At 53.8% G+C, this 23,497-nt stretch overlaps 1 protein-coding gene across 1 annotated transcript in view; it reads right to left on the minus strand.

Annotated features, from left to right (window-relative positions):
• FAM3D (family with sequence similarity 3, member D) overlaps positions 1-23,497 on the minus strand; it is a 35,785-nt gene that overhangs the window by 6,183 nt on the left and 6,105 nt on the right. The window contains exons 2-7 of the mRNA XM_012641180.1: positions 13,954-14,004; positions 11,978-12,085; positions 8,571-8,594; positions 4,746-4,863; positions 3,294-3,352; positions 834-884 (exon numbers count right to left, since the gene is read on the minus strand). Coding sequence (XP_012496634.1) covers positions 834-884; positions 3,294-3,352; positions 4,746-4,863; positions 8,571-8,594; positions 11,978-12,085; positions 13,954-13,966 — 373 coding nt within the window. The 5' untranslated portion in view covers positions 13,967-14,004. The remainder of the gene's footprint in view (positions 1-833; positions 885-3,293; positions 3,353-4,745; positions 4,864-8,570; positions 8,595-11,977; positions 12,086-13,953; positions 14,005-23,497) is intronic.

The following is a 23,497-nucleotide window of genomic DNA, read 5'->3' on the forward strand; positions in this document are numbered from 1 at the left end:
GGTCCCACCCCACCCATAGGTGGCTGGTGGGTGACGAGGCTGCTGGTGGGAACTTAGATGTCCAGGATTTCAGCCGAGGTAGGTCAGTGCCCTGTCTTGCCTGGGTGTGCTAAGGGCAAGGAGGGCAGCGACTTCCTAAGGGGAAAGCATGTGCACAGAGAAGCTCAACAGCATGTCTGCGCAGAGAGAGAGGACAGGCATCTGCAGGCGGCGCAGAGAGCTCGGAGCCCGAGAGAAGTCATTTCTGGACCTCAGGAGGCCTTGACCTGTCCTTGGGTTACTAGAGATCCAAGTTCCCTTCACCTAGCGGAGCTTGAGTGGGTGTAGCCACATGCCCTCGTCCTCAGCACTTTAGTGACACTTGCCTGGCCCCTGACTGCCAGCACTGGCACTTCTCTGCTTGAGGGTCTTCTCTGGCCTCCAACTCCACTCAGCCCCGCTCCTCCCACCCAGGAGCAGGCCAGAAGTGCTGGGAAGTGCCAGGGAATTAGGGCTAGGGCCGCTCCCTCATTTCTCTGGGATATCTCTGAGGCATGTATTTGATGCTGGCTCCAGAGTTCCCACTGTGGTGTTGAATGGCTTGAGATCACAGTCCCTACCGGCTCCCTTCCTTTCCCTGTCCTCCTCCCTGCTCCCCTGCCGACCTTTCCTGAGCTCACCTCCCAAACTACTGCACTTGGATTCTTATCTCGGGATCTGAGTCAACCCCCACCGTGCCTCTTTCTGGGTGTCTCCTGTGGAAAATAAGCGTCAGGCAGCCCGCGGCAATGGCTCCCTTGCCCCGAGAAGGGGCTCAGCCCACCCTGCGACCCCAGTGCAGGAGAGGCGCCTACCTCCAGAGTACATGTCAAAGGTTTTCTGTTGCATCACCGTTCCCGTGGTTCCTAGGGGCCAAGAGAGCAGAACTGTTACCTTCTGCTTGTCATGTTGTTGAAGATGGCTAATCTGTAGTCTGAAGTCTAAGAATAGAATGAGAATTGAATGGAATCGGGTCCCGTGAGGAGCGCGCAGGACTGAAGCTGGTGCCCAGTGATTGCTGGGCTGATCTGAGCGGTCTGAGAACATAATGGCTGAGGGCGTCTCTGGAATCGAACAGAATCTACCCAATCCGAGTCTGTGCTCTGTCCTGCCACTTCCTCACGTGCGATTTAACATTTTGACCTCAATTTTTGCATCTGCACAATGGGTCATGAGAACTAAATGTGGTATATTTAAAATAGTAAGCATACAAGATAGATTTTAGCTGCAAAATCGTCACAAGAATGATGATCTTCATCAGTATTCCCACCTAAATAGAAAATCTGCAACTTGAGTCCTCCAACTCTTGAAGGCAAAGAGATGTGTAGTTAGCTAAATGGTACTCAGCTTCCCAGGGCCCAGGAATGTGAATTGCGTTTTTTGGGTTTTGTGCCAGGAGGAGGCAAAGAGCCACATCCTCCAGGAACCGAGGTATTCTGGAGGAAAGTGCAGTTCTCCCTTTCTGCCACTAGATGGAGGTGTTGCAGAAGGGATGGCAGCACTGCTTGCGGCTTCTGGGAGCAGGTAGGGGACAGGCCCTGGGCAGTGGCAGCTCTCCTTGCAGTGTGGCCAGGCTCACATAGCAGCCCCTCCAGGATTCTCAGAGCCACGTAACGTCCACATAGAGCTTCACCTGAGGCTCTTGGAAAGGGCCAAAGAACCCCTCAAACTGCTTGTTTGACTGTGTGCGTTTGTGGATTTTTCTGCAACTGGAGGGAGATGGTGGCAGCATAGTTTGAACGGTTTCTCAAAGGAATCTCTGCCCCACTGAAAGCTTAAGAACTACCGGATCTTTAGCAATTCTTTTGTTGTTCTGGCTCATTATAGACAGATGAGGGCCCCGAGGCCCCGAGATGATTTGTCGGACTTCCCCAGAGCTGGCACGCAGGTGGGCTGTCTATGTGCTTCAGGTTTCTAGTCCAGGGAGGTAGTTCAGCAGAGTGATTAAAACCTGGAGTCAGCCAGATCTGAGTTCAAATCTAGACCGTACTACTGGCTGTGCGACCATGGGTAAGTTGCTTAGCCTCTCTCAGCCTCCATTTCTTACCTAGAAAATGGGGCTATTGAGCATAGCTTTATTCTAGCATAGCGATGAGGCTAAATGAACAGCACACAATAAGTGCTCAATAAATGTTAACTCTTATTGTCATTGATGGCTATTTTTAAATTTTGGCTTTGTGAGAGGCAGCGAAAAGAGGCTCCATTCTGGGGCCATCTCATGGGAGAATATTCAAAGAGGTTTTCTCAGGTGGCGGCCCATTTGGGGGAAGAGAAACTCAGCAGGTTCAGCCGGCTCACTGCAGCTGGAGCCATTTCCTGCCCTCTGCACTGTGGGGTGAGGGCAGATTGGCTGGGATTGTCCACGCAAGCTCAGGCTCCTGCAGTCATCCGGGGTCTGGCTTGCACGGAGGAGTGCTGAGACCACCTGAGCTGCCCGCATGGAAGGAGCCACCATGCCAGCAGCCACTGTCCCGAGGCTGGAGGGGAACAGGCCCGGGCAGTCTTCAGACTGGAGGAGCGGTGCTCAGCCGTCCCGCTCTCCTGCCTTGCCCCTCCGCCCAGGCTCCCAGGAAGCTGGCCAGGCTGTTCTCTGACTCCCGTCTGTCCATGCAGGGCCCCATCTCTGCAGGCCTCACCTCTCCCCACTGCCTCTTCCAGGTTTCAGCCAGAAAGACCCGCGAGCCCCTCCCCTCCCTCTCCCTTCTCTGCCCCCTGCACCGTGTGGCCCCTGCCTGGAGGAGCCTCCCCCACTTTCCTCCTGGCAACCTCTACTCTCTTTACGCCTCTGTGGATCACTGCCTCCCTCTGGAAGCCTCCCCTGCTCCCCCGGCCCACTCTGTGTCCCAGCTCCCATAGCTGTGCTTCCGAGATGCTCTCTACACTGGCATTGTTTGTGGGCTTCACTGACACCCATGGGCGCTGCGAAGCCAGGATCTGTCCTTCCGGTTCATGGCTGCTGACCCCAGTGCCCTGTACAGGGCCTGGCCCGCAGTAGCTGCTGCCCATGTTTGTTGAATGAATGAATGAAGGTGTGCATTCAGCATGTGATCTCGCATTGCCATTGGTTGTCCCCTATGGCCTCGTGTGTGTTGGTTTAAGCAGGGGTGGCTCTGAGGATGGGTCATGTTTCAAGAAGTGTATCCTCCCAGGTCTGCGGTTGAACCAGGTCTTTCCGACCTTCCGTTCCCCCAGGCCAGCCACGCCACCCCACCCCCTGCCCTCCCCAGTGCTGAGAGCCTGGTGGGAGTTGTCGGGGGGCTGGGTCAGCGACTCACCATTCACAAGGGCGATGTTCAGGCCTCTGCCCACGTTGTTTTTCACGGGACTCATGATCCTGAAGATGAAGAAGAAAAACAAAACGCAATAGTCAGTCCCGAGTGTGGGATGAATACTCTCCTTTCATGACTGGGGGACTCTGAAAGGGCCCACGTGGTGCGATGCAGAAGCATCAGGAAACACATGCAATGATTTGGGCCATCTGTTTTCTCCGGGAAACCAGGGGCAGGCTAGATTCTCTGAAGAATTTCTCGTGGCATGTTTGGACCAGAACAGTCTGCTCAGAGAAGAGGTAGGGTTCCTGCCTGGGGCTCTGAGATGCTGGGGGCAGGCGGGCCCACCTTCCCAGGCTGTGACGAGTGGCTGCTGGGGGGAGACAGAACCCAGAAAGTTCTGCCATTCCAGGGCATCTGGGTTCCCCATATGGGGCACAGCCCTGTTCTGCCAGCCTGGCACGCACACCTGTCTTCGGAGGTTGCTGGGAGAGCTGTCTTTCTCCACTCTCAGGCCAGGTAGTTCCCAGGACTGAGCTCGCGCTCCCAGGCCCAGACAAGCAGAATGGCCTGTCCCTGGCCACCGTGACTGGGCTAGGCATGGTCATGTGACTGATCCAGGCCAGTCAATGAGATCCAGTCTCAGGACTTTTGCAGGGCTAATTCAGACAGCAAAGCTCTCTTCCTATTGGGGTGCTTGGCTGGGCTATTACGTCAAACCAACTGGTGACCTCTCTCCTTGAACACTTGAAGAAGTCCATTTTCAGTAGAGAAAAAAACAGACAGAGGAAAATAGAGCTGAATATGGTGTAAGAGGGAGCTCTGATGACATGGTTTGAACCCCTGGATATAGCTGGTCCTGAAGTCCACCACCTCTGGCCTTTTAGGTATGTGAACCAATAAGTTCCTTGTTTTTGCCAAAACAAGTTGTATTAGGTACAGAATCCTGGCTTAAAGATCTGTCTGTGTTCTTTTGTAGGGCAAACTTCTGCCCCAGGGCCTTTACTCTCTAAGTCGGATAATGGATATACGGTCTTCCTCCTGTACCTGGGTGGAAGTCCTGGCACCTGCTACATCCGGGCTTTGATGCCTGGGTCTTGATCTTGAACCTTTTACACAGGTACCTCCTTTTGTGGGAAGCCCAGTGGCTTGGCTGTTAGACAGACCTGAGGTCAAATCCTGGCTCCCTCTCCTCATCTTCACAATAGGGTTAATGACAGCCCCGCCTCCCAGGGTGCTGGGGAATGGATGGTGAGAAACGCTGTAAAGCTCTTAGCAAGGTGCAGGAAGACATAGAAGCTGTTTGGATTATTATTTGTGACTCATGTACTCGAGTAAAAGGAAGCCTGGGGAAGGTGTCACTGGTCTCACAGGTCTGCCCCCTGCAGCCTCTGAATTTTCTAATGAATGAACGAATGAATGAAATAAAAGAAACATAGGCACCCCTCAAGTACTTACATCTGGTTTTCGAAGCACATAGAGGGGCCCACGACGTTGGCGGCCCCGCTGCAGATCTTGAATGCGAAGAAGTTGGCTGGGCAGGGCTTGCTGAGGTCACACTTGGTCTTTACGACTTCTGGGGAGGGAACAGACCAGCCTTGGTGGGCAGCAGCTCAGGAAGGGCCCCGGGGAGGAGGAGAGGAGGGGAGGGGCGGAGGAAAGGGACAGGGCCTAGGAGTAGGGTCAGGACAAAGCCCAGAGGCCTCCTTCTGGAGAAGCCTTCCTGACCACTGAGTCTGGGAGATCTGCCACGGAGCCCCACTGTCCCTCACCAGAGCACGCAGGACGCTGGTTGTATGTCTGAATTGATTTTGGGGCTCCCTGTCACAGCTGCAGGCACAGCGCGGCACGCTCAGTGAGTGCAACCAGACTGAATGGTCAGAGGCACCGTGAGTAAGGGATTCTCTCTCTTGGGCCACAGCAGCCTTTTGAGTTCCCAGAGGCCCCCTCTGACAACTTCCTTGGGGCCCCAGCCTGCTGGCTGGGAGTGCCTCGCACTAGCCAGGCTCCTTTGGGGAAGTCTTCAACCTCCTCACACCTCACCTTACTCATCTGTAAAATGGGCTAACTATGGTGCCTTCCTCTCTGGGTTCTTGTGAGGAACAAATGAGCACGTGCAATATATATTGGCTATTGTTCTTATCATTCATTCATTTGTCACTTGTTTACTGAGCACCTACTAAGTGCCGGACCCTGGGATACAACAGAGAACAGGCTCTCCCATTCAGAGCTCAGTGTGGTACTTGAAAAGCCCACTGGGCACTCACTATGTGGCATCTCTGGTGACTGCGGCTGTTACTGAGACCAGTGTCCTCTCCACACAGCCTTCAGGGCCAATCCAGGAGGCCGGTGATGGGCGGGAGACAGGACCACAAGTGCAGCTGGGAGCAGCTCCATCCTCAATAGGCTCCCTGCGAGCTGGGAGGACATCTGCGCTTTTAGCCTGGCAGGCTCTAATTTATACTAATGCACGCTTTTTAGCAGCACCTGGTAGTTTGGAAGGCAGCATTAGGGGAGCTGGATAAACATGGAATGAGAGAATGTTCACCTGCAAAGGGGAAGCAGGGTCGGGCAGCCTTGCTCTCCCAGCCCCTGTGCCAGGCACCTGGCCAAGGTCTGCTGGTACGTGCTTTGGAGCAAACCCGTGGGCTCCTTAAGGAATCTGGCACACACCAAGGGCTTGCTCGGTGCTGGGCACTGGGGCAAGCACTTTATATTTGTTACTTTGCTACATTGTCCCCATAACTCCTGTGCCTGGCACGTAGTAGGCGCTCAATAAATCTTCACTGCAGGAACGCATGTGGCGTTTGGGCCAGGCTGTGCCTAGGCTGGGAAGGACAATGCGCTTTCCAGGGCCCTCACTGGCCTAAAGGGAGCTTTTAGGTGAATCAGGAAAATGTGCCCCTCTGGAGGGGACACAGCCCGCTGTGCAAGGCTTGGCAAGCCGGAGGCACTGTTGAGTAGGTAAAGCAGAAGTGGATGCAGCCTGCACCAGGGCACCCTGCTGGGTGTGGGTCCCCTCAGCTGAGCGGGCAGCCCTGAGGGTCTGTCTGAGAGGAAGTGACTCTCCTCGGGTCCCTCCCCGTCCGTCCGGTTTCAGCACACCCACCTGATGGGTGTGACCGAGCTGAAACCAGGACGTGATCACCCAGAGAGTGAGGGCAGGGAGTGGAGACACCGGGAGGGGCTGTCCAGGGCAGAGTGGCCGGCCATGCCCGGGGCCGGGGAGAGGGCAGGACAGGAGGAAGGGGCCCAGGTCCTGCCTGCGGGGTTGCCGAGGAGCGTCTGCCAGGGCCCCCTCCAGCCACCTGCACCCCTCACCCAGAGGCCAGTTACTTTTGAGACCAGAGGGTCTCCCCTATGCAGGGAGGGGAAGGTTTGTTCAGGCCTCAGGGACCACCCCTGGACTTTGCCTGGAGCCTAATCAACTGCAGCTAAGTCTGATAAACCTGCTGTCAACAGGCTGGCTTAAGCAGGCTTTTCTGGAATTGATTTTCTGACCATCCAGCCTTCACAGCCGAGCTGCTGGATGAAGGGAGGTGATGCCAAGGGGGTCTCTGCCATAGAGAGGCAGAGGATTTGCCCCATGGGCCCTGGGTTGGAAGGCCGTCCCACCAGCTGCCTCAAACCTTGAGGCCCAATCCCTCTGGGACCCTCGGCCATTGCCCAGGGTGTGGCGCCAGCGTGCTGTCTAGAGCACTGGGGTGGACATGTAGTCAGGCACTTGGGCTGCTCTTCTATTAATCTGTTGTGTGACTTAGCAGAAACTCTCCCTTTATCTTTGCCAACTGTGAAATGAGGGAGTTGGTTTAGCTCAGGATTGTCCAACGGGTTTCCTCTTAAATGTCATTTTGGATCTACTGTTAGAGGCTTAATGATAAAGCTCTGAGGCTGCCCGTGGGCTTGGAGGAGGAGCATGCTGGGATTGATTGGTGATGTCTACCGTGGGAGCTGGCAGGGTGGAAGGTAGCATGTGTGCTTGAATTTGTCATTCCTGCGGCAGGTGACGTCTAAGTGTGTGTTCAGTACCAAGATGCTATGACACTTTGTGTCTACTCCAGAATATGACTAAGGAGGCCTCAGGGAGACGGGGCTAAGGGCATGTTGTGTTGATTCATAGTCTTTGCAGTCTGTAATCCCACAGTGCACTGGGGCTCCTGTGCCCTTCTTAGTCGGGTAAAATCCTACTCTAGGAGCTGCAGGCACCACCTTGAGAAGGAAGATGGAGGGGCCTTTTGCAAAGAGGGGTTGCAGGGGTAGGATCTGGACTAGAAGAGGGGGTGGGGATTTGACTTCTGCTCCACCACAGAGCTGCGTGACCTTGGCCAGGAGATTTCACCTCTCTGAGCCTCAGTTTCCTCACCTATAAAAAGGGGCTAATTGTAGCACCTACATAGGGTGCTATGTAGGGTTACGAGAGATGCCTTGGAAGTTCTGAAAACAGCGTCTGGCATACAGTAGGCACTCAGTCATTGTTACTATTACCATCATAGCTGTCCCTCCCTTCCCCCTCATCTGCGCCTCGGGAGCCGAGGTCCTTGCTGGTGCCCTGTTCAGACGCCTGCAGTGGCTGACGTTTGAGGCCCTCAGCATTGCTGCCCTCCCAGAGCTGTCTCCTCACTGCTCTTGTCCTTGACTCTCCAGCCAAGGTCCCCAGTGGAGCCCTACACATTCCTGCCTCTAGGCCTTTGCATAGCCCATTCCTTCTTCCAGGAGGCACAGCTGGAAGGCCACCTCCTCCCTGAAGCCCTCCCTGCCCCTGCCCCATTGGAAGGAGGTGACCCTCCTGGAACCCGGTGTGCTTCCCCCCCTTCTTGGCACACTTGACATTTCTACCCCCGCAGACAATCAGCACCTGCTTCTGTCTGTCTCTGGGGGCTTCTGTGGTGCCTGGCATGGCCCCTGGCACTTTGGAGCAGGAGCCCTGCGCCAAGCCTGGGTCCCTGTGTGGTGATGCGGACGGCCCCCACCCTCTAGGCTCCCCGCTGGGTGGGGTGTAGAGAGGGGAGGCAGGGGCCGGGGGTAGGGAGGACTGGGGAATGGAGAGAGTCTGAATGGCTGAGAGGGGCCCACCCCTGCTACAGGGTCTGGGGGCTTCAGAAGGCAACACTGGGCCGTGGGAGGAGAGGGCTGGGATGAATCTGGTAACCCAGATTTCTCTGGGACCTGCAGGGCCAAGAGTGGAGACCCTGGGCCTTCTTGCCCTAGGCAAGCAGGAGCAGGGGGTGGGGTGGGCGGGCTGCTGGGGTAGGGGTGAGGTGGTGGAGCTGGGCAGATACTCACCGGTCTCCTCGCGGGCAGAGCCAGCTGCAGAGAAGACAGAATTTGGTTAGAGAGAAGGCGCTTTGGCACCCCTGCAGGATGGGGGCCGGAGAGTGGGAAGAAGGGACTTTAAAATGGCACTACTGAAATGAAATAAAAGTCCCTTGCCACTGTCACCTGTTCATACACATGCACGCACACAAACACATGCCCATAACACACACCAGCACAACAGATACACATATGTGTACAACACAGACACATGCACACACAATGCATGCACGTACACGATACACACGCATGCACATAGAGACACGTACACTCACACACATGTACATACACACATACACATGTACAGACATACATACACGGCTCTCCCGCGGTTAAAAAGAAGCTGGCTTCTGTTTGAGAGCCACTGGAGTTTGAGTGCCAGCTCCTAGGGTGCGACTGTACGTGGCAGTTAACCTCCTTGAGCCTCAGTTTCCTCGACTGCACGTGGAGACCAGCGCGGCCACCCTCAGTGGGCTGTGGTGAGGATCCGGGGAGGCCGACCTGAAAAGGCCAAGCCCAGAGCCTGGCCCCCGGCCCGTAACGAAGGGTGGATTGTGCTGCTGTTGGTGGTTCGGCCCGTGTTGGGGCATCTCTTTCCTGACTGCCTGTGGCGCTATCTGTGCTGGGCTTTAGGGCCTTGGTCACTTCCTGACATGTCCTCTTTTGTTATGTCCTACTTGTTTCTGCTGTTCTACGTCAGATCTCCTACCACACTGGCCAGGGCCACAGTGGCAGCAGAAATGCCAGGACAGGGAGCTCTCCTCTTCTGCGGGGACCCCCACACTTACACGCTTTCCATTTGGTCCTCAGGGGGCTGCCCAATCCTGGAGCACCCCTACCCCTGCCTCCAAGGCCAGGAGTTGCATGTCACCCGGGCTGGGCCAATCAGAGTGTTACAGTCCTCTGGAGACGGAGCCCTTCCCTGGGCTGCTGTATGGCCCTAGGGGAGAGAGCAAGAAGTGCCTTTTCCAGCCAGGCTGGAGGATGAGCACCGGGACAGTAGCCATCACGCCTGCCTTGGGGAGGAAGCTGCCCACGGAAGAAGGTTCTAACCTGCTGAGGTGAAGTAGAAACGAACAAATCCAGGGGTGTAGAGAGATAGGCTCTGGGGGATTGGAGGGGGCCCCTAGATCCAGCCACACCTGAAGCCAGATGCCCATGGTGGGCATCAAGACCTCCTGTTTTGTTGAAACCAGTTAGAGTTGAAAGAACCCTGCCTAACTTGCCAGGTAAACAAGGGCTTCTTGATCTCCTGATTTCTGTGCCACAGATCCCTTTGGTGGTTTGGAAAAAGACTATGAACTCCCTTTAGAATAAATTTATTCCCACTTAGCACTTTCTATTCCAATGAATTTCAAGTTATTAAATGCATAAAATAAAATAGACTGAATTACAAAGGAAACCAATTATTAATATATATCAGCATAATAATAAAAAATTGTGCTATAGTAATACATGTGCTTCTATATTAACACATAAAATAACAAAATGGGGGCATGTGCACCAGGTTAGGAAGCTCTGAAGTAAACGAAAGTTACCCCTTTGTCAGTGCCGGACCGTGAATGGGTTTTGACGGCCATCTTCCCACAACTGGTTACACTTCTCGAGACTCTGGGTCATGTTAACGCATGTTCATTTTTCTGTGTTCTGTAATCAAGTCTGTTTGTCTCTCTGACTCAGACCATAAGCAGAGGCCTCGTGTTCCTCATTTCAGGGTCCCTGGAACCCAGCGCAGAGCTCGACACCCAGCAGTCACTTGATGACTGTTGCTTGGAGGTACTGGTCTGTCAAACCCAGGCAGTTGAGTTCTGGGAGAGAGATAATTCCTGGGGTCTCCTTTCAACCACTGCTCCTCTCCCACCTCAGGCTGGGGCTCTCTCCTCAGGACACCCCTGCACTCCACACTTACCCTGAGCCTCCTACGCTGACCTGGGCCCCTCTTCTCTGAGGGCATCAGTGCAGCCAGGTCAATCTCTAGTCTATAAAAGCCATGCCCTGGGGCTGGGGACATGGTGGCCACCAAGCATCTATATAAACTTATAAATCGTGGGTCATGGATCATGCTTGCCAAGCAGCAGATGAGGTGAGGGAACTCAGACACTCCACTGTGGGGTTGTGCTAAAGATGGGGTGACTGGTTTCTTGCTGCCTTAGGAAGCTGTGAGCTGGCCTGGGTCACTACAGACTATCATGTCTGACTCTGTCAGTGGAGCTGGTTCTTGGTCTTCAAGGAGGACAAATCCAGAAGTCTGAATCCCTTCCCTTCCCTCCTTCCTTGATCACAAAGGATTTGAATCTAGAAGACCTAAGTTTCTGTTCTTGTCTGACATCTCCAAGGGGAGCTTGGGTGAGTTTTTTAATCTCCCTGAGCTTCTATTTTCTCATATCACATGTAAAACCACATGCTTGAGTCCACATCACAACCACACCATGAATCACTCCATAGGGCATTTGTGCAGATTAAAGGAGACTATGCATGTAAAGCAGATAGCATCCATCATCCACTTGTCCATCTGTCCATCCACCCATCCATCCACCCACCCATCTGTCCATCCATCCATCACTCATCCATTGACTCATCCATCCACTCACCTACCCATCCACTAATTCCTCCATCCATCCACCCATCTATCCATCCATCCATCCATCCATCCATTTTTTTCATTCATCAATGTTCACTAGGCATCTGCTGTGTGCCAGGTGCTAGAGAGATGGAAATACACAAAATAAAATCTTTGCCTTCCGAAAGCCCACATGCTGGGGGATGGAGACAGGCAATGACCAGGGAAACAAATAAATAAATAAGCAAACATAATGACAGGCGATGATGGTGTTCTGAAGGAAACAGGCTGACATGAGAGAAGCTAAACTGGGAGGGGTGTGGCTGTAGCTGGGGGGTCAGGGAAGGCCTCTGAGGAGGTGACATTTGGGCAGAGACCTGATGGCTGACAAGGAGCTGGGTGGGAGGGCAGGTCGTTGGCGGGGTGGGCTGGGATCTGCACAAAGAGGGTTCCAGGCAGAGGAACAGCAAGTGCCAGCGAAGCCACTCAACATAGAGATCGTTTTCTTTCTTCTTCCTTCTCTTCCTCCCTACCTCCCTTCCTTCTCCTCTTCCTCCCTCTGTCCTTCCTTCTTTCTTCCCTTCCTTCTTGGGGTCACCTTTCCAAAGCAGCCCTTGGTGCAGACACGTGTGTCACCCAGCTCCTTGGAACACTTCTCTGTTCCCCGTAGGCTCCTGACAGCCTTCCTCCCTCAAGTCCCTGTCCCCCCATATGGCTGGAGACCCAAAGGCTGGTGCACATCTTGCCATGTCTGTCTCCTGGGTCACCTAGGGATGGAAGTCTGCAGACCCTGCCCACGGCAGTGAGCCCCACTCACCCAGCCAGCGTGGCAGACGTATGGTTTTCATGCTGAAGTTCAGATAGTTGCGAATGAAGATCCACGTGGTGACCAGGACAAAGATGAAGGCCAGGAGGCGAAGCACACCTGCAGAGCAGGGAGACGCTGCCAGGAGACCACAGCGCTAGGCCACACCGCAAGGCCTTTTTACAAGACCACGCGAGTCCTTCCCAGATCCCCATAATGAGACCACATCACAAGATCCCATGTTGTAGGTTCAGACACACCCACGCTGGGACCCCACTGTGGGACCACGTGCTAAGGCCACGTGTGAATCTGTGCAATGGTAAATGGTGACATCATGCTGCCAGATCATGTGTCGACTTTTCCCCCAAGTGGGTCCCCTGGGAGAGAAAGTTAAAAATGCACCTTTCTGGGCTCCACTTAGCCCTCCAAGAGAAAATCTCTAGGAACGAGGCCTGGGAATCTGCACTTTTATACACCCCCCACCCCGAAGGTGAGGCCTGAGGACTGCAGCAGAAGAGCAGGAGGCAGGCTCTGGGAGGGGAGCCCTGGAACAGGAGTCAGGAAGGCTGTGGCCAGCGCTCAGGGCAGCCAGCGGTGCTGTGTGACCTCAAGCAGGAGCTCAGCCTCTCTGAGCTGGAGTCCCTCAGTCAGAGCAGACATGGTAACGCCTTTGCCACTGAGCTCACAGCTTGTTGGGTGGGTGGGGGGATGTTGTTGTCAACGGTAGGCAGCCTCCAGGGTGGCTTGGAGGTGACGTTGTCCCCCTACAGTTTCCATCAACTCCCCCTCACAGCCACCACAAGTAGCCACACACCGGACTTGCTGTGCAGCTTCAATCGAGCCGTAGCTCCCGGCCTCCCCTGCCTCACAGCCAGGTTGCTCCTTGATCCCCCATGTCACTGAGGAACAGCCCCACGCACGGGCTGAGCCACCTGGAGCTCGCTGTACCACTCCCTTTCCTTACAAGCACCAAAAGGCAGGTCCATTTCACTTCCCTGTTGCCTTCTGAATCGGGCCCACCCGTTCTTCTCTGACCTTCGAGGCTCGGGCACGCCTAGCTCTCCTCCCCCACTCCCCAGCCTCCCTGGTGGCATCGCCTTTGCTCCTCGGCCCTGACTTCAGCTCTGCGGCCTCGCGCTTGTCTCTGACCACTCGGGATGAGGAAGGAGGTACCCTGGGTCCTGCGAGGTGGGGTGCAGGTCTGCGGGGACCCCTTGTCTCCTAGGCCACCACGTGGCTCTGGGCACCCAGCGCTCCTCCTGGACATCAGGTCACAGTTATGCAGCTCATTTTGTGCCAGGCACCATGTGAGCAGCTTTTAAATACAGGATCTCAATTCATCCTCCCAGGAGCCCTGTGTGCCGGACGCTATTGCCTACCCCTATTTTACAGATGAGGAAACTGAGGCTTGGAGAGGCAGTCACCTCCCCAAGGTCACTTGGCTAGTAAGTGACAGAAGTAGGGTTTGAACCCAGATTAGTAAACTGACTCCAAAACATGTGCTCCTGAATCTTCATAAGTGTTTGGGAATAGAAATGAGACATGTGCACTTCCTGTTTAGTGCCTCAGCTTCCCTATCTGTACAAAGGGGGTACGGTATGAGGGTGTGGACCAGAAGGCCTCTGCCTTCCTCCTGCCTGGCCCTATGGTGTGAGGATTCTAGAATGGCCGCCTCGAGGTAAATATTTTGTCCCTAATTTCTAACCAGGGCCAAGTGTTTCCAACAGGAGGCTAATCCCTGTGATCCAGCCAGGTGGGGCCGCTGTGCCAAAGTTTCTCCTGCCCTTCAGCCTAGAGGCAAGGAGTCACCTCTCCTCTCTTCCCGGCTCCCGCTGGGTTGGTTTCCTGGGAATTCTGGCCTGACCATGTGAGAACAGTTAAAGCCAAACCACCTCTGAGCCCAGGACGGGCGCACACTGCTGACAGAAAGATGCCTCCAAAACCAACTTCAGGGCCCCCCCTGGAGAATCTTCAGGATCTGGGCCTACCTGACACTCTCATCCTGTCTGGGTGAGGAGCGGCTTGAGGTCAGCGTTAACCTAGGAAGAGAAGAAAACCAAGTTGGAAAAGGCTGTCAGGTCTGAAATGAACAGGACTGAAGATTAGAGACGGGCACCTCGAGCTGAAGAGATCGTGATCCTGTCACTTGGGTTCTCACTACCTACCATGTGAATCGGGGGCAATTTTCCTTCTTCCTCTCTGCCTCCCCCTCTCCTTCACTCTTGCCCCTGGAATTTCATATTCAATTTACTATGTCTGTTTTAAGTGCAGAGATTAGACAGGAGAGGAAGGTGCAGCCTGGTTAGCCACTGTCTTCTGGACGATTTTATTTATTCACTCATCCAATCATCCATTTATTCATCTGTCTGTCCACTCATCCATCCATCCATCCTTCCAACCTTCCATCCATCAATCCAACCATCCATCCATCCATCCATTTGTCCATCCCTTCCTTCCTTCCTTCCTTCCTTCCTTCTTCTTCCTCCCTCCCTTCCCTCCTTCCTTCCTCCCTTCCTGCCTGCCTGCCAAGAGATGTTGAGCTAATCAGCCAACATCAGCAACACCATCAGAAAGCAGAAGCTTATGCGATTTTTGTTGATGCACCAAAATGAAGAGTAACCAGAATTCACATATTACAGGTGAGTTTGCACCAGGTGCTGTCTACACAGTGTCTCCTTTAATCCTCATGACCCCCGTTTTAGGGACGGGCAAGCAAGACCCAGCATGGTTGAGCCCAGGGTTATTCAGCTTGCGAGGGCAGGAGCCAGAATTGGGACGCACATCCTCAGCTGCTGAACGCGCCCTGACACTCCCCACAGGGTCCAGTACTTTCTGTCTCAGAGGAGGGTTGAAACCAAGGTTTCCTTCCTTCTTGAGTCCCAGGCAGGGGCAGGGCCATCCTTCTCCCCACCTCTCTCCTGTGTCACCCGCGGGTGCTGGGCAGTTACCAGTGATTCGGCAGCTTTGAAAACCCCCAGGAGGTCTGTGGAGACTTAGGGGAGGGGAGGGCCGGGCTGGTGGTCTTGGGTCTCAGGGCCACAGCCAGCCTGGGGGCAGCAGGTGGCCTTCTCTGACTGCAGTGACCTTGCTCTCACCACTCGTCCTGCCCCCCTCCACCCCAGAATCTTCTTTATCCTAAAAATCCATCTCAACAGACATCGTCTCCAGAGCCCAACCGCCGAGGGCCCGGACCTGAGGCAGGAGACCTGGACTCACGCCTGGCACTGCCCCGTCACCCTCTTTGACCCTGGGCAAGTCTCTCCACCTCTGCGGCCTCCCCGTACGTGTACACGGGGGTGCTCGGGCCGGCCCAGTCCTTAATGTTTGAACAGCAGCAACTGCAGAGCCACACGTCCTTTTATGGTTGTAACAGTCCTCCCACCTGGCCCTGCTCACTTAGGGCCTTCCGGGTTAGAAAACTGAGCCGTCCCTGGATCTACCCACAGACATTTTGTGAAACTTTAACTTCTTGAAATTCAAATTACCCGCTTTTTCCCCCTCCCAGATACAAAAGTATATTATTATGACAACTGTGCTGAGGGTGTGACCTATGGTCCAGGAGCCCAGGCCCCTGGGTGAGACTTGAAAGACATTCTGCAGGGTCCCCTGTGTGCGGAGGAGCCGGACAGCTGGAAGCCAAACAGGATGGAAGACGGACAGATGTGGATCTTCTCGGAGAGAGTGTGCACGGAGACAGAGTCCACCCAGGCTGATCGAGTCCAGGACAGGGGTTCAGGGGATGGGGAGAGGGAGATACAGAGAGAGAGAGGGAGAGACAGAAAGAAAGAACAAGACAAGCAGAGAGAGAGAGATAGGGGCGGAGAGAGGGGCTGGGGGACACAAACCTGGGCAGGGGCTGTCATTCCCATGCCAAGCAGGGGTTCTGGCTTCAGGGCAGGATGTGGGGAGGGGCAAAGCTCAGTCCTGGCTGGGCTTCCAGGGCTGTCCCCACCTGCTGTCCTTCCTGGCTGAGTCCCTGGCTGAGTTCCCGGCTAACCAACCAGCACCTGCAGGGCTCCCTGGTCTCCCGAGCGTCCAACCTGCTCACCTTAGCGGCACATGGGTGCTCCGGAGCTGGAGCCCAGGACTGGCCTGCTGGGGTGGGGAGGAGGAAAGACACCTGGGATAGGTAGGCAGTGTGGGGCAGGAATTCCCTCTGCAGCCACCCAAACCTGAAACAGTTTCCTTTCTCCTTCCTGCTGGAGATTGGTGCAACCTGTTGTTCAGGTTAGAAAGTTGCCTGACAAAGGCACAGAGAGAAAAGTCTTACTGCCCTGGATGCTTACTTAGCTGGCCTAGGCACAGATAAGGTGGCCCCAGGGTAGCAGGAGCTCACGTGGTTAGGTGTGCGTGGGGGGAGGGAATGGCAGTGTGTGTGTGTGGGGGGGGGATGGCAGTGTGGTGGGGGAGGGCACAAATTGCTGGCAGCTGCCCGATCCTCCCTGACGGGAGACGCCATTATCCACCCTCACTGTCCTAGGTTCTCTCACACTGTCCTGCCCCTCCCCGTGGCCCCCTTCTGATTTCTGGCTGCAGGTCAGCCACGCGCAGAAGCCCCAAGCACACCTTTCTTTTCCATGCCATGCCTTGTCTCCTGAAGCCCTAGGATGATGAGTATTGAGGAAGTGCTGGATGAATATTTGGAGACTGAATGAACTGGATTCTTGCATAGTCCTAAAAAGTCAGGATGATGAAATCACCAGATAAAGAAGGAAGCTGAAGTTCAGAGGGGGCAAGTAACTTGTCTAAAGCCACACAGCTAATTGTGGATTTTATTTCTGAAGCGTCTCTGAGCATCCGTGGGAAGGCAGGCCAGGCCCCAGGCATGGGGGATATGGCTTCGGGCGAGACATGCTCTGGAGCATCCCCAGGTTTTTGCACTGGCTAGTCCCTCTGTCTGAACATTGTTCTCCTGCTTTTTGGCCTGGAACACTTCTACTCATCTTTCAGGACTCAGTGGAGAAGTCCCTTCTTCTGGGAAGCCTTCCCTGACCCTCCAAGTCAAGTTTAAACACCTACCCATAGTCCTGGATGGGGGCACATCCATCGTGGCACCCTGCCCTGTCTCAGGGGCTGGGCAATCAGAGCTTTGTGATCTCCTTGTGATTGGTTCAGGAGTGAGCATGTGACCCAAGTAAGGCCAACCAGAGTGTTCGCTGGGATAGATACATGGAAACTGGGGAGAAAGAAGCTCTTTATTCCCTGGAGATGCTAAGCTAGACATCTGTAAGTCTGGGGCTACTGGGGTCCCTTTCTCAGCTGCTACAATACATCACCTCCTACCATAGACACGTTCTGCCAGGAGATGCAAACCCAGGGGCTGAGCGGCTGGGGCAGTGCATGTGGTCTTGCTCTTGAAAGAATCAAGCAGTGAAAGTCTGTGATATTGGGAAAGAGGATGAATTTGGGGATGTGATAAACCAGGTTTTGCCACTTACTAGTTATGTGTTTTGGGGCACAGCTTTGGGGCCTTGATTTCCTGCTTTGTACAATGAGGGTGATGCTGTCTACCTATCCTGGCAGGGGTGTCAGGCAGTGAGGCTGCCTGTCTGGAAGGGGTCTGCCCACCTGCCAGCGTTGGTCCATCTCTTCCCTGCTGACAGGCTCCCTGCACCCTGCTGCTTCCTGCTGGTGCATCTCCATGGCAGGACTCCTATACTGATGTGTGTCCTTGTTGTGGAACCAAAATGCCATCACAGTGTCTGCCTGCTGGTATGTGACATTTCTTAATGTCCCTGCAGGAGCTGGGACATCAGCTTCTTCATCAGCTTCTTCTTCTGGCCTGGAGCTCTCTGTACATAGGTGCTTTTCATCTCACCCGAGACCTGCCCCAGGGCCAAGATGGACGGAGAAAGGAATACTGTGTCTCCAGGCTGGGACAGTTGAGCAGAGCAACCTGGTGGAGAAATTAGCAGCTATTTTCCCTGCTTAAATCCTGGCTCCTGGCCCTTCCCTGGGAATTCCAAGTGTCCCTCCATGAAGGCACCTTGCCATGCCCCGTGGTCAGCCCTGATTTGGGGGCCAGCTTCTCCTCCCGGCAGCTGCCCTCAAGGGCCTTCATTTTTAGTGGCCTGGTGCTAGCACCCAGGCACAGAGTATGTGTGCAGAAAGTGGTGTTTGAAGGAAGCAAGTGGCTTTCAGTTTGGGAAAGGACGGACATTGGTAGGAAAAAAATCTAGGAGCTGTTCCCTCTATCTAAATGGCTTTTTCCTTTCCCCACAATGCCCAACATTGTTCTCCAAAGTGGAACTCTGCCCAGAGGACGTGCTCAGGCTTTAGAATCTTCTGGAAACTCAAGCCCTGGCCATTTTCCTCAACATCCCTGGAAATTATGTAGACCAAGCATGGTCACAAAAGGCCAGGGGTGCTATCTGTTCTTCCTCCTTTCTCTTCCACTCCTCTCTGCCAGCAACCCCGTGTGGGCAGGGATTCACGGCCAGGGATGCATTCCGCGTGCATGCATGTGGGAGATGGGAACTCCAGAGAGGTGGTGACAGGGTCTGAGGCAGACAGACTCAGACAAGACTGAAGTAGACAGACATAAACAGAACGAAAAAGAAACAGACACCCAGAGACTGGAAGTGACCAATATATTGACAGACACACAGGCACATATAGCATGCGTGTGCACACACGCACGCAAGCACAGACGAGTCAGGGCACTGCCAAGGGTCCCCCTGGAACTGGGGGATGATGTACACCCTGCTCGACCCAGTTGCCCCTGCCTTGAGTTTTCGATCATCCCCCGAAGCCGTCTTGAACTCCCATGTTCTGGCCCAGGCTTATGTGAAGTAATCAAAGTAACCAGAGCTCACCTTTCATTCTCTAAATGCTCTTTCTGGAAAACCCCCAGTATTTATGGGCAATTATTGATCATGTCACCAATACAGGGGGAGATAAACAGCAAATAAATCCATAAACAATAAGGCTGGTGGCTCAGACAATTTGTTCCAGTGACATTTACTGTGGAAGGAAAAAGCCCCTTATTTCCATTATGCCCTGTTATAATTTTATTTGTTGGTTTTAGTGGTTTCTCCAGCTCTGGCCGATGGTAGAATTACTGGGCTCGTCAAACCTGTGCAGCAGGAAATGCGAGAAGATACGGAAAAGTGCATGATTCTGAGTGTTTTCACCCCCCGGGTTCCTGGAGCGCCTCCCAGAATAAGACAACAAGCACCATGTTCCAGACACTGCTCTGAGACTCTTCCTTCTTTTAACTTATTTAATCTCACAAGAGCTCAAGGAGGAAGTAGGGGAAACTGAGGCACAGAGAGGTGAGGTCACAAGCTGGTAAGAGTCAGAGATAGAAAGGCTCCCAGAAATAAACCCAGGCAATGTGTGCCAGGGGCCCACGTTCTTAACCACTTTGCCCTGCTCCTCTCGAGCACCGGTTGGCAGTTTTCTGGAAAGGACCAGACAGTCAGTATTTTGAGCTTTGCAGGCTGTAGGTATGTTCTGTCACAACTACTCAACTCTGCCTTTGTAGTGGGAGAACAGCCATAAACAATAGATGAATGAATGTGGCTGTGTTTCGATAAAACTTTATTGATAAAAACATATGGCGGGCTGCATTTGGCCCGCAGGCTGTGGTTTGCCAGCCTCTGCTCTAGGCATAGCCTCTTTCAGCTCCAGGTGGACCCAAGCCCCAGGTGCTCCCTGTGCTGAGCTTCAGCCTGCCTGGGTTTGGTTCAGCCAAGGTGAGGCAGAAGGGAGGCATCCGTGGGCCAGGAGAGTTTCTAAGATTCTGCTCCCCCTCACCAGCCAGTGCCCTCCTCAGGGGCGGATCCATGAGCCCCCTGCTCACTCTGTAGGTGTACGCTGCCTGTCTCCTATCCTCACAAGGGTGTTCAGGGGGCTTTCCCACCAGTTCTCCTCACTGAGATCATCATCTGAAGGTGCCTCGCCCAGTGCCAGGCACCCAGGAGACCCTCAGTGAATGGCAGCTCCAGTTGCATTGACTTTGCGGAGGCCTCCTATGGCTGGCAGTCGGGAGTCTGTATGACCCGGTGGATAAGAGTGGGGGCTTTGGTGCCCGCTCTGGGTTCTGCCATGGAATTGTGGACCACGGCCTCTCTCAGCCTTGGTTTCCTCATACATGGCTATCACGATCTCTAATTTAGTGAAGATTAAATGCAAGAATGCACCCAAACCACAGCACCTGGATGGAGGAAGTGTTCTGCAAATGACAGCTGTTGCTCCTCACCCTCTGCCCGTCCCAAGGAGGCAGAAATCCCCCTAGGCTGAGAGAACAGGCTGTGCCCCGAGAGGGGATAGGTTCCTCCAGGTCCCAACAGAGCAGCTGGAGAAGGGAGGGGCCATCTGGCCACACACACAGCCCTTTCCCTTCCCCCTAGTGTCTGAGGCGATGGGGCGATCTCAGGATACTGGACATCTTCAGGCCCATTAGCCCCAGAGGCCAGTTGGTGCCACCAGAACTTCTCTTTGCTGAAAGTGAGCTTGGCTCCGGGTCACCGGAGTACTAATTGGATCAGGGTGGGGCCTCCTGGAGCGTCTGGGTTCATCCCCTGGCCACGGCGGCCCTACTGCTGGCCTGTCTGAATCACTTCAGCAGGTCAAGCACTAAGAAATTCACCTCAGAGCCAGTGGGTAATTCCATTCCTTCCCATCAGAGGTCTTGGCCTCTTTGATTAACCAAGATGGCGGCTGGAGCCTCTACAGTGAGGTCAGTGTAGCCTTGGGAAGGTATGAGGAGATAAGTCTTACCTAGGAAGCCATGGGATCCAGAGATCTCACCGAATAAGAGATAATCTTTATGACAATCACAATAATGATTCTAATAAGTATTATTAGTATTCTGCCAATACTCAGCCCTGTGTCTTTTCACTGAGTGTTTCTGCTAAATCTTGTCTGCAGATTCTTTTTATGAACTGCATCTTACCAGAGAGGAAACTGAGGTTTAGAGAGAGTAAGCGACTTGCCCAGGGTCACATAGGTGGAATGACTTATGTGATATTGCCATCTGTCACTTTAGTAACTGCGGTTAAACGAAGCAGGGGCAGTTGGAGTCAGGGTGTGGTGGACCTCTGTCCCCGCTTCTTCTGGTGACCACCCTGATTCTCCTTTGGGAACCAACCCCACCCCCCATGCAGTTGGTAGGGTTGACCTCCTCCTCTGGCTTCAGGAGTGGCCATGTGGTCCAGGTCTAGCTTATAAGTGTGCTCCATCCTTTGATCACAGAGATGGGATCAGACTTCCGATAGACTTGCCAGGAGAGAGGAGCTGTCTTCCTGCTGGGGTCGCTGAGTTGAGAAGACTCAGAACTGGGGACATTGATGGGTATCTTTGCCACCATATGAGGACAGCCTGCTTGAGAATAAAGCCACATGGAGGACAGTCTCCCTGAGACAGAGACAGAATTCTGGGGGTGTCATTTGAGCCCCTAGATCCACCTTGCTTGAAGTCAGAATTATTTCTGGACTTTTCTGATATGTGTGCCAAGACATGTCCTGTATTTTTTAGGCTAGTTTGAGTGTGTTTCTGTCATTTGCACCCAGAAGAGTCCTACCTGATAAATGGGGAGTTTTCCCATTTCAAACCACAGTAACAGAAAGACTCAGATTAAATTCCTGTGCTACCCCCCTCTCTCCTCAGGGCTGAATACCTTAATCCTTGTGGGCCCTAAAAATTTGGCCAACTCTTGGCTTTTTATCTGTCTTTAGCAACAGCCTCCTTCCTGATGGCTTCCCTACCAGAAGCCACATTGCTCCTGACATTTCCGCCAGAAGAATATTCCTCTAACACAGAACCCATCATACCTGCAGAAAGATCCAAACCTTGGCATCGTGCCGGGGTCCCAGCCTCTGCCTCGCCCTGCAGGTTGACTCTCAGCTCCAACATTCATGCCTCTGCTCACGCAGTTTCCTACACCAGCGCTGCCCTCACCTCCTCCTGCCAGGGGAACCCTATGCTTTGTGGAATGTAGCCTCCTCTGTTTGGTGTCCCTGCTGCGGTCTGCGCAGCCTGCATGGCTCTCTCTTCAATGCGTCTGTGTGGGGGCGTGGGCAGCAGAGTGCAGTGCTCAACAGCAGGGATCCTGGAGCCAGACTGCCTGGCCGCAAAGCTTCTCTCTACCGTCCACAGCCTTGCCTCCTTGGGCGGGTTACCTCACCTCCTTAGGCCTCAGTACTCCATGTGTAAAATGGGGTAATAAGACCTAGCATGTGAAGCTGCTGTTATATTTAGTCAAGTGAATCCATGCACGGTGCTCCACACCATTCTGGATACTGTCGACCCTCCATAGGCGTTGCCTGTTATTGAGATTGCCGTGTGCAGGGACCACACAGAACTTGATCACAACTCCCTTTACTCTCAGTCGTCAACGTGACTATTTTATCTGATAGACTGTGAGCTTCCTGAGACAGTGTCTCATCGTTTCTAAATGCCTAACACCATGCACAGTGCCCAGTGCATAGTAGGCGCTCAGCTTTGACAATAGCACCAGCCCGGATTCATGATAGGTACTTTACACACATTGTCTTTTTCAAAATTCACATCGGTCAACCCCCTCAAGGAATTTATCAATGCCACCATTCTTTTGACTTCAGGGAGGATCGGACAAGCCCACAAGAGAGGCAGCTTGCCCAAGGTAGCACACCCGGAGAAAAGGCAGAGCTGGGATTCAAATGCCAAAAGTGGGAGGTGCTCTTCTCACACCTTTCACATCTTCGTCTCCTTAGGCCATGCCCTTGGGTGAACAAACCTTGGAGTTCCCACCCCTGCTTACCAGGGCCTGCAAAAGCAAAAGATTGATACCAACCATAGGAAGTATCTGCCCCTCTGCAAGGGGCCTGCCCTATGGGACTCCAGGTTGGGAGGGGCTGCCAGCCCCCCCCACAGGCTGTCCCCTGCCCACCTGAAGTCATGTCAGGCCTTCCAATATTGGATGGTCTGGTCTTATCCAAGGAGCAGCGGTCCCAGCCCAAGGAAATGTTGGCAAACCAGGACTTCGAGCATCCCTCACCCCAGGGATGTGCCAATGAGGAGATTAGGCCCCTCAGCCCTGTGGGCTCTAGAGCTCCTGTTGGAATGGAGTTGCTGGGTAAGCAACTGCTCCTGTGTGTAAGTACAGAGTTGAGCTCAGAAGAGCTGCATAAAGATGACCATAGACAGAAACCCCTAAACCTCAAGATGCACAGGAACAGACAGACAGACAGACAGAGAGACTGTCTGGGGCAACTGCTGGGCAAAGCTGAGCTCCTCTCCAGGTTACACTCAGGCCTGGGCATGACCACCTGGCTGACCCACGCCCACTGCCAGCTCCTTCCCTCTCTGGCCTGAGATGCCCCTCCTTCCCCCTTCCTCCTCCCCTACTCCTACTCTCCTTTCCCTGAGATTTCCACCAGCCTAACACTTCCCTCCCCAGTCCTTCCCTTGCAAATTTAATCTCCTTGGAGTAGCCTGTCCTGATTTCCAGGTTAGTTCCATGACATAAGTCAAAACTGTTTTGAAAATGACTATCTATATTGTGGAATAATTTCTGTAGTATAGGTGTGAGCTCATCTTTGAATGCTT

Source organism: Propithecus coquereli, unplaced genomic scaffold (assembly GCF_000956105.1).
Source record: "Propithecus coquereli isolate 6110/MARCELLA unplaced genomic scaffold, Pcoq_1.0 Scaffold1, whole genome shotgun sequence".
In the NCBI taxonomy this organism is placed as follows: Eukaryota; Metazoa; Chordata; class Mammalia; order Primates; family Indriidae; genus Propithecus; species Propithecus coquereli.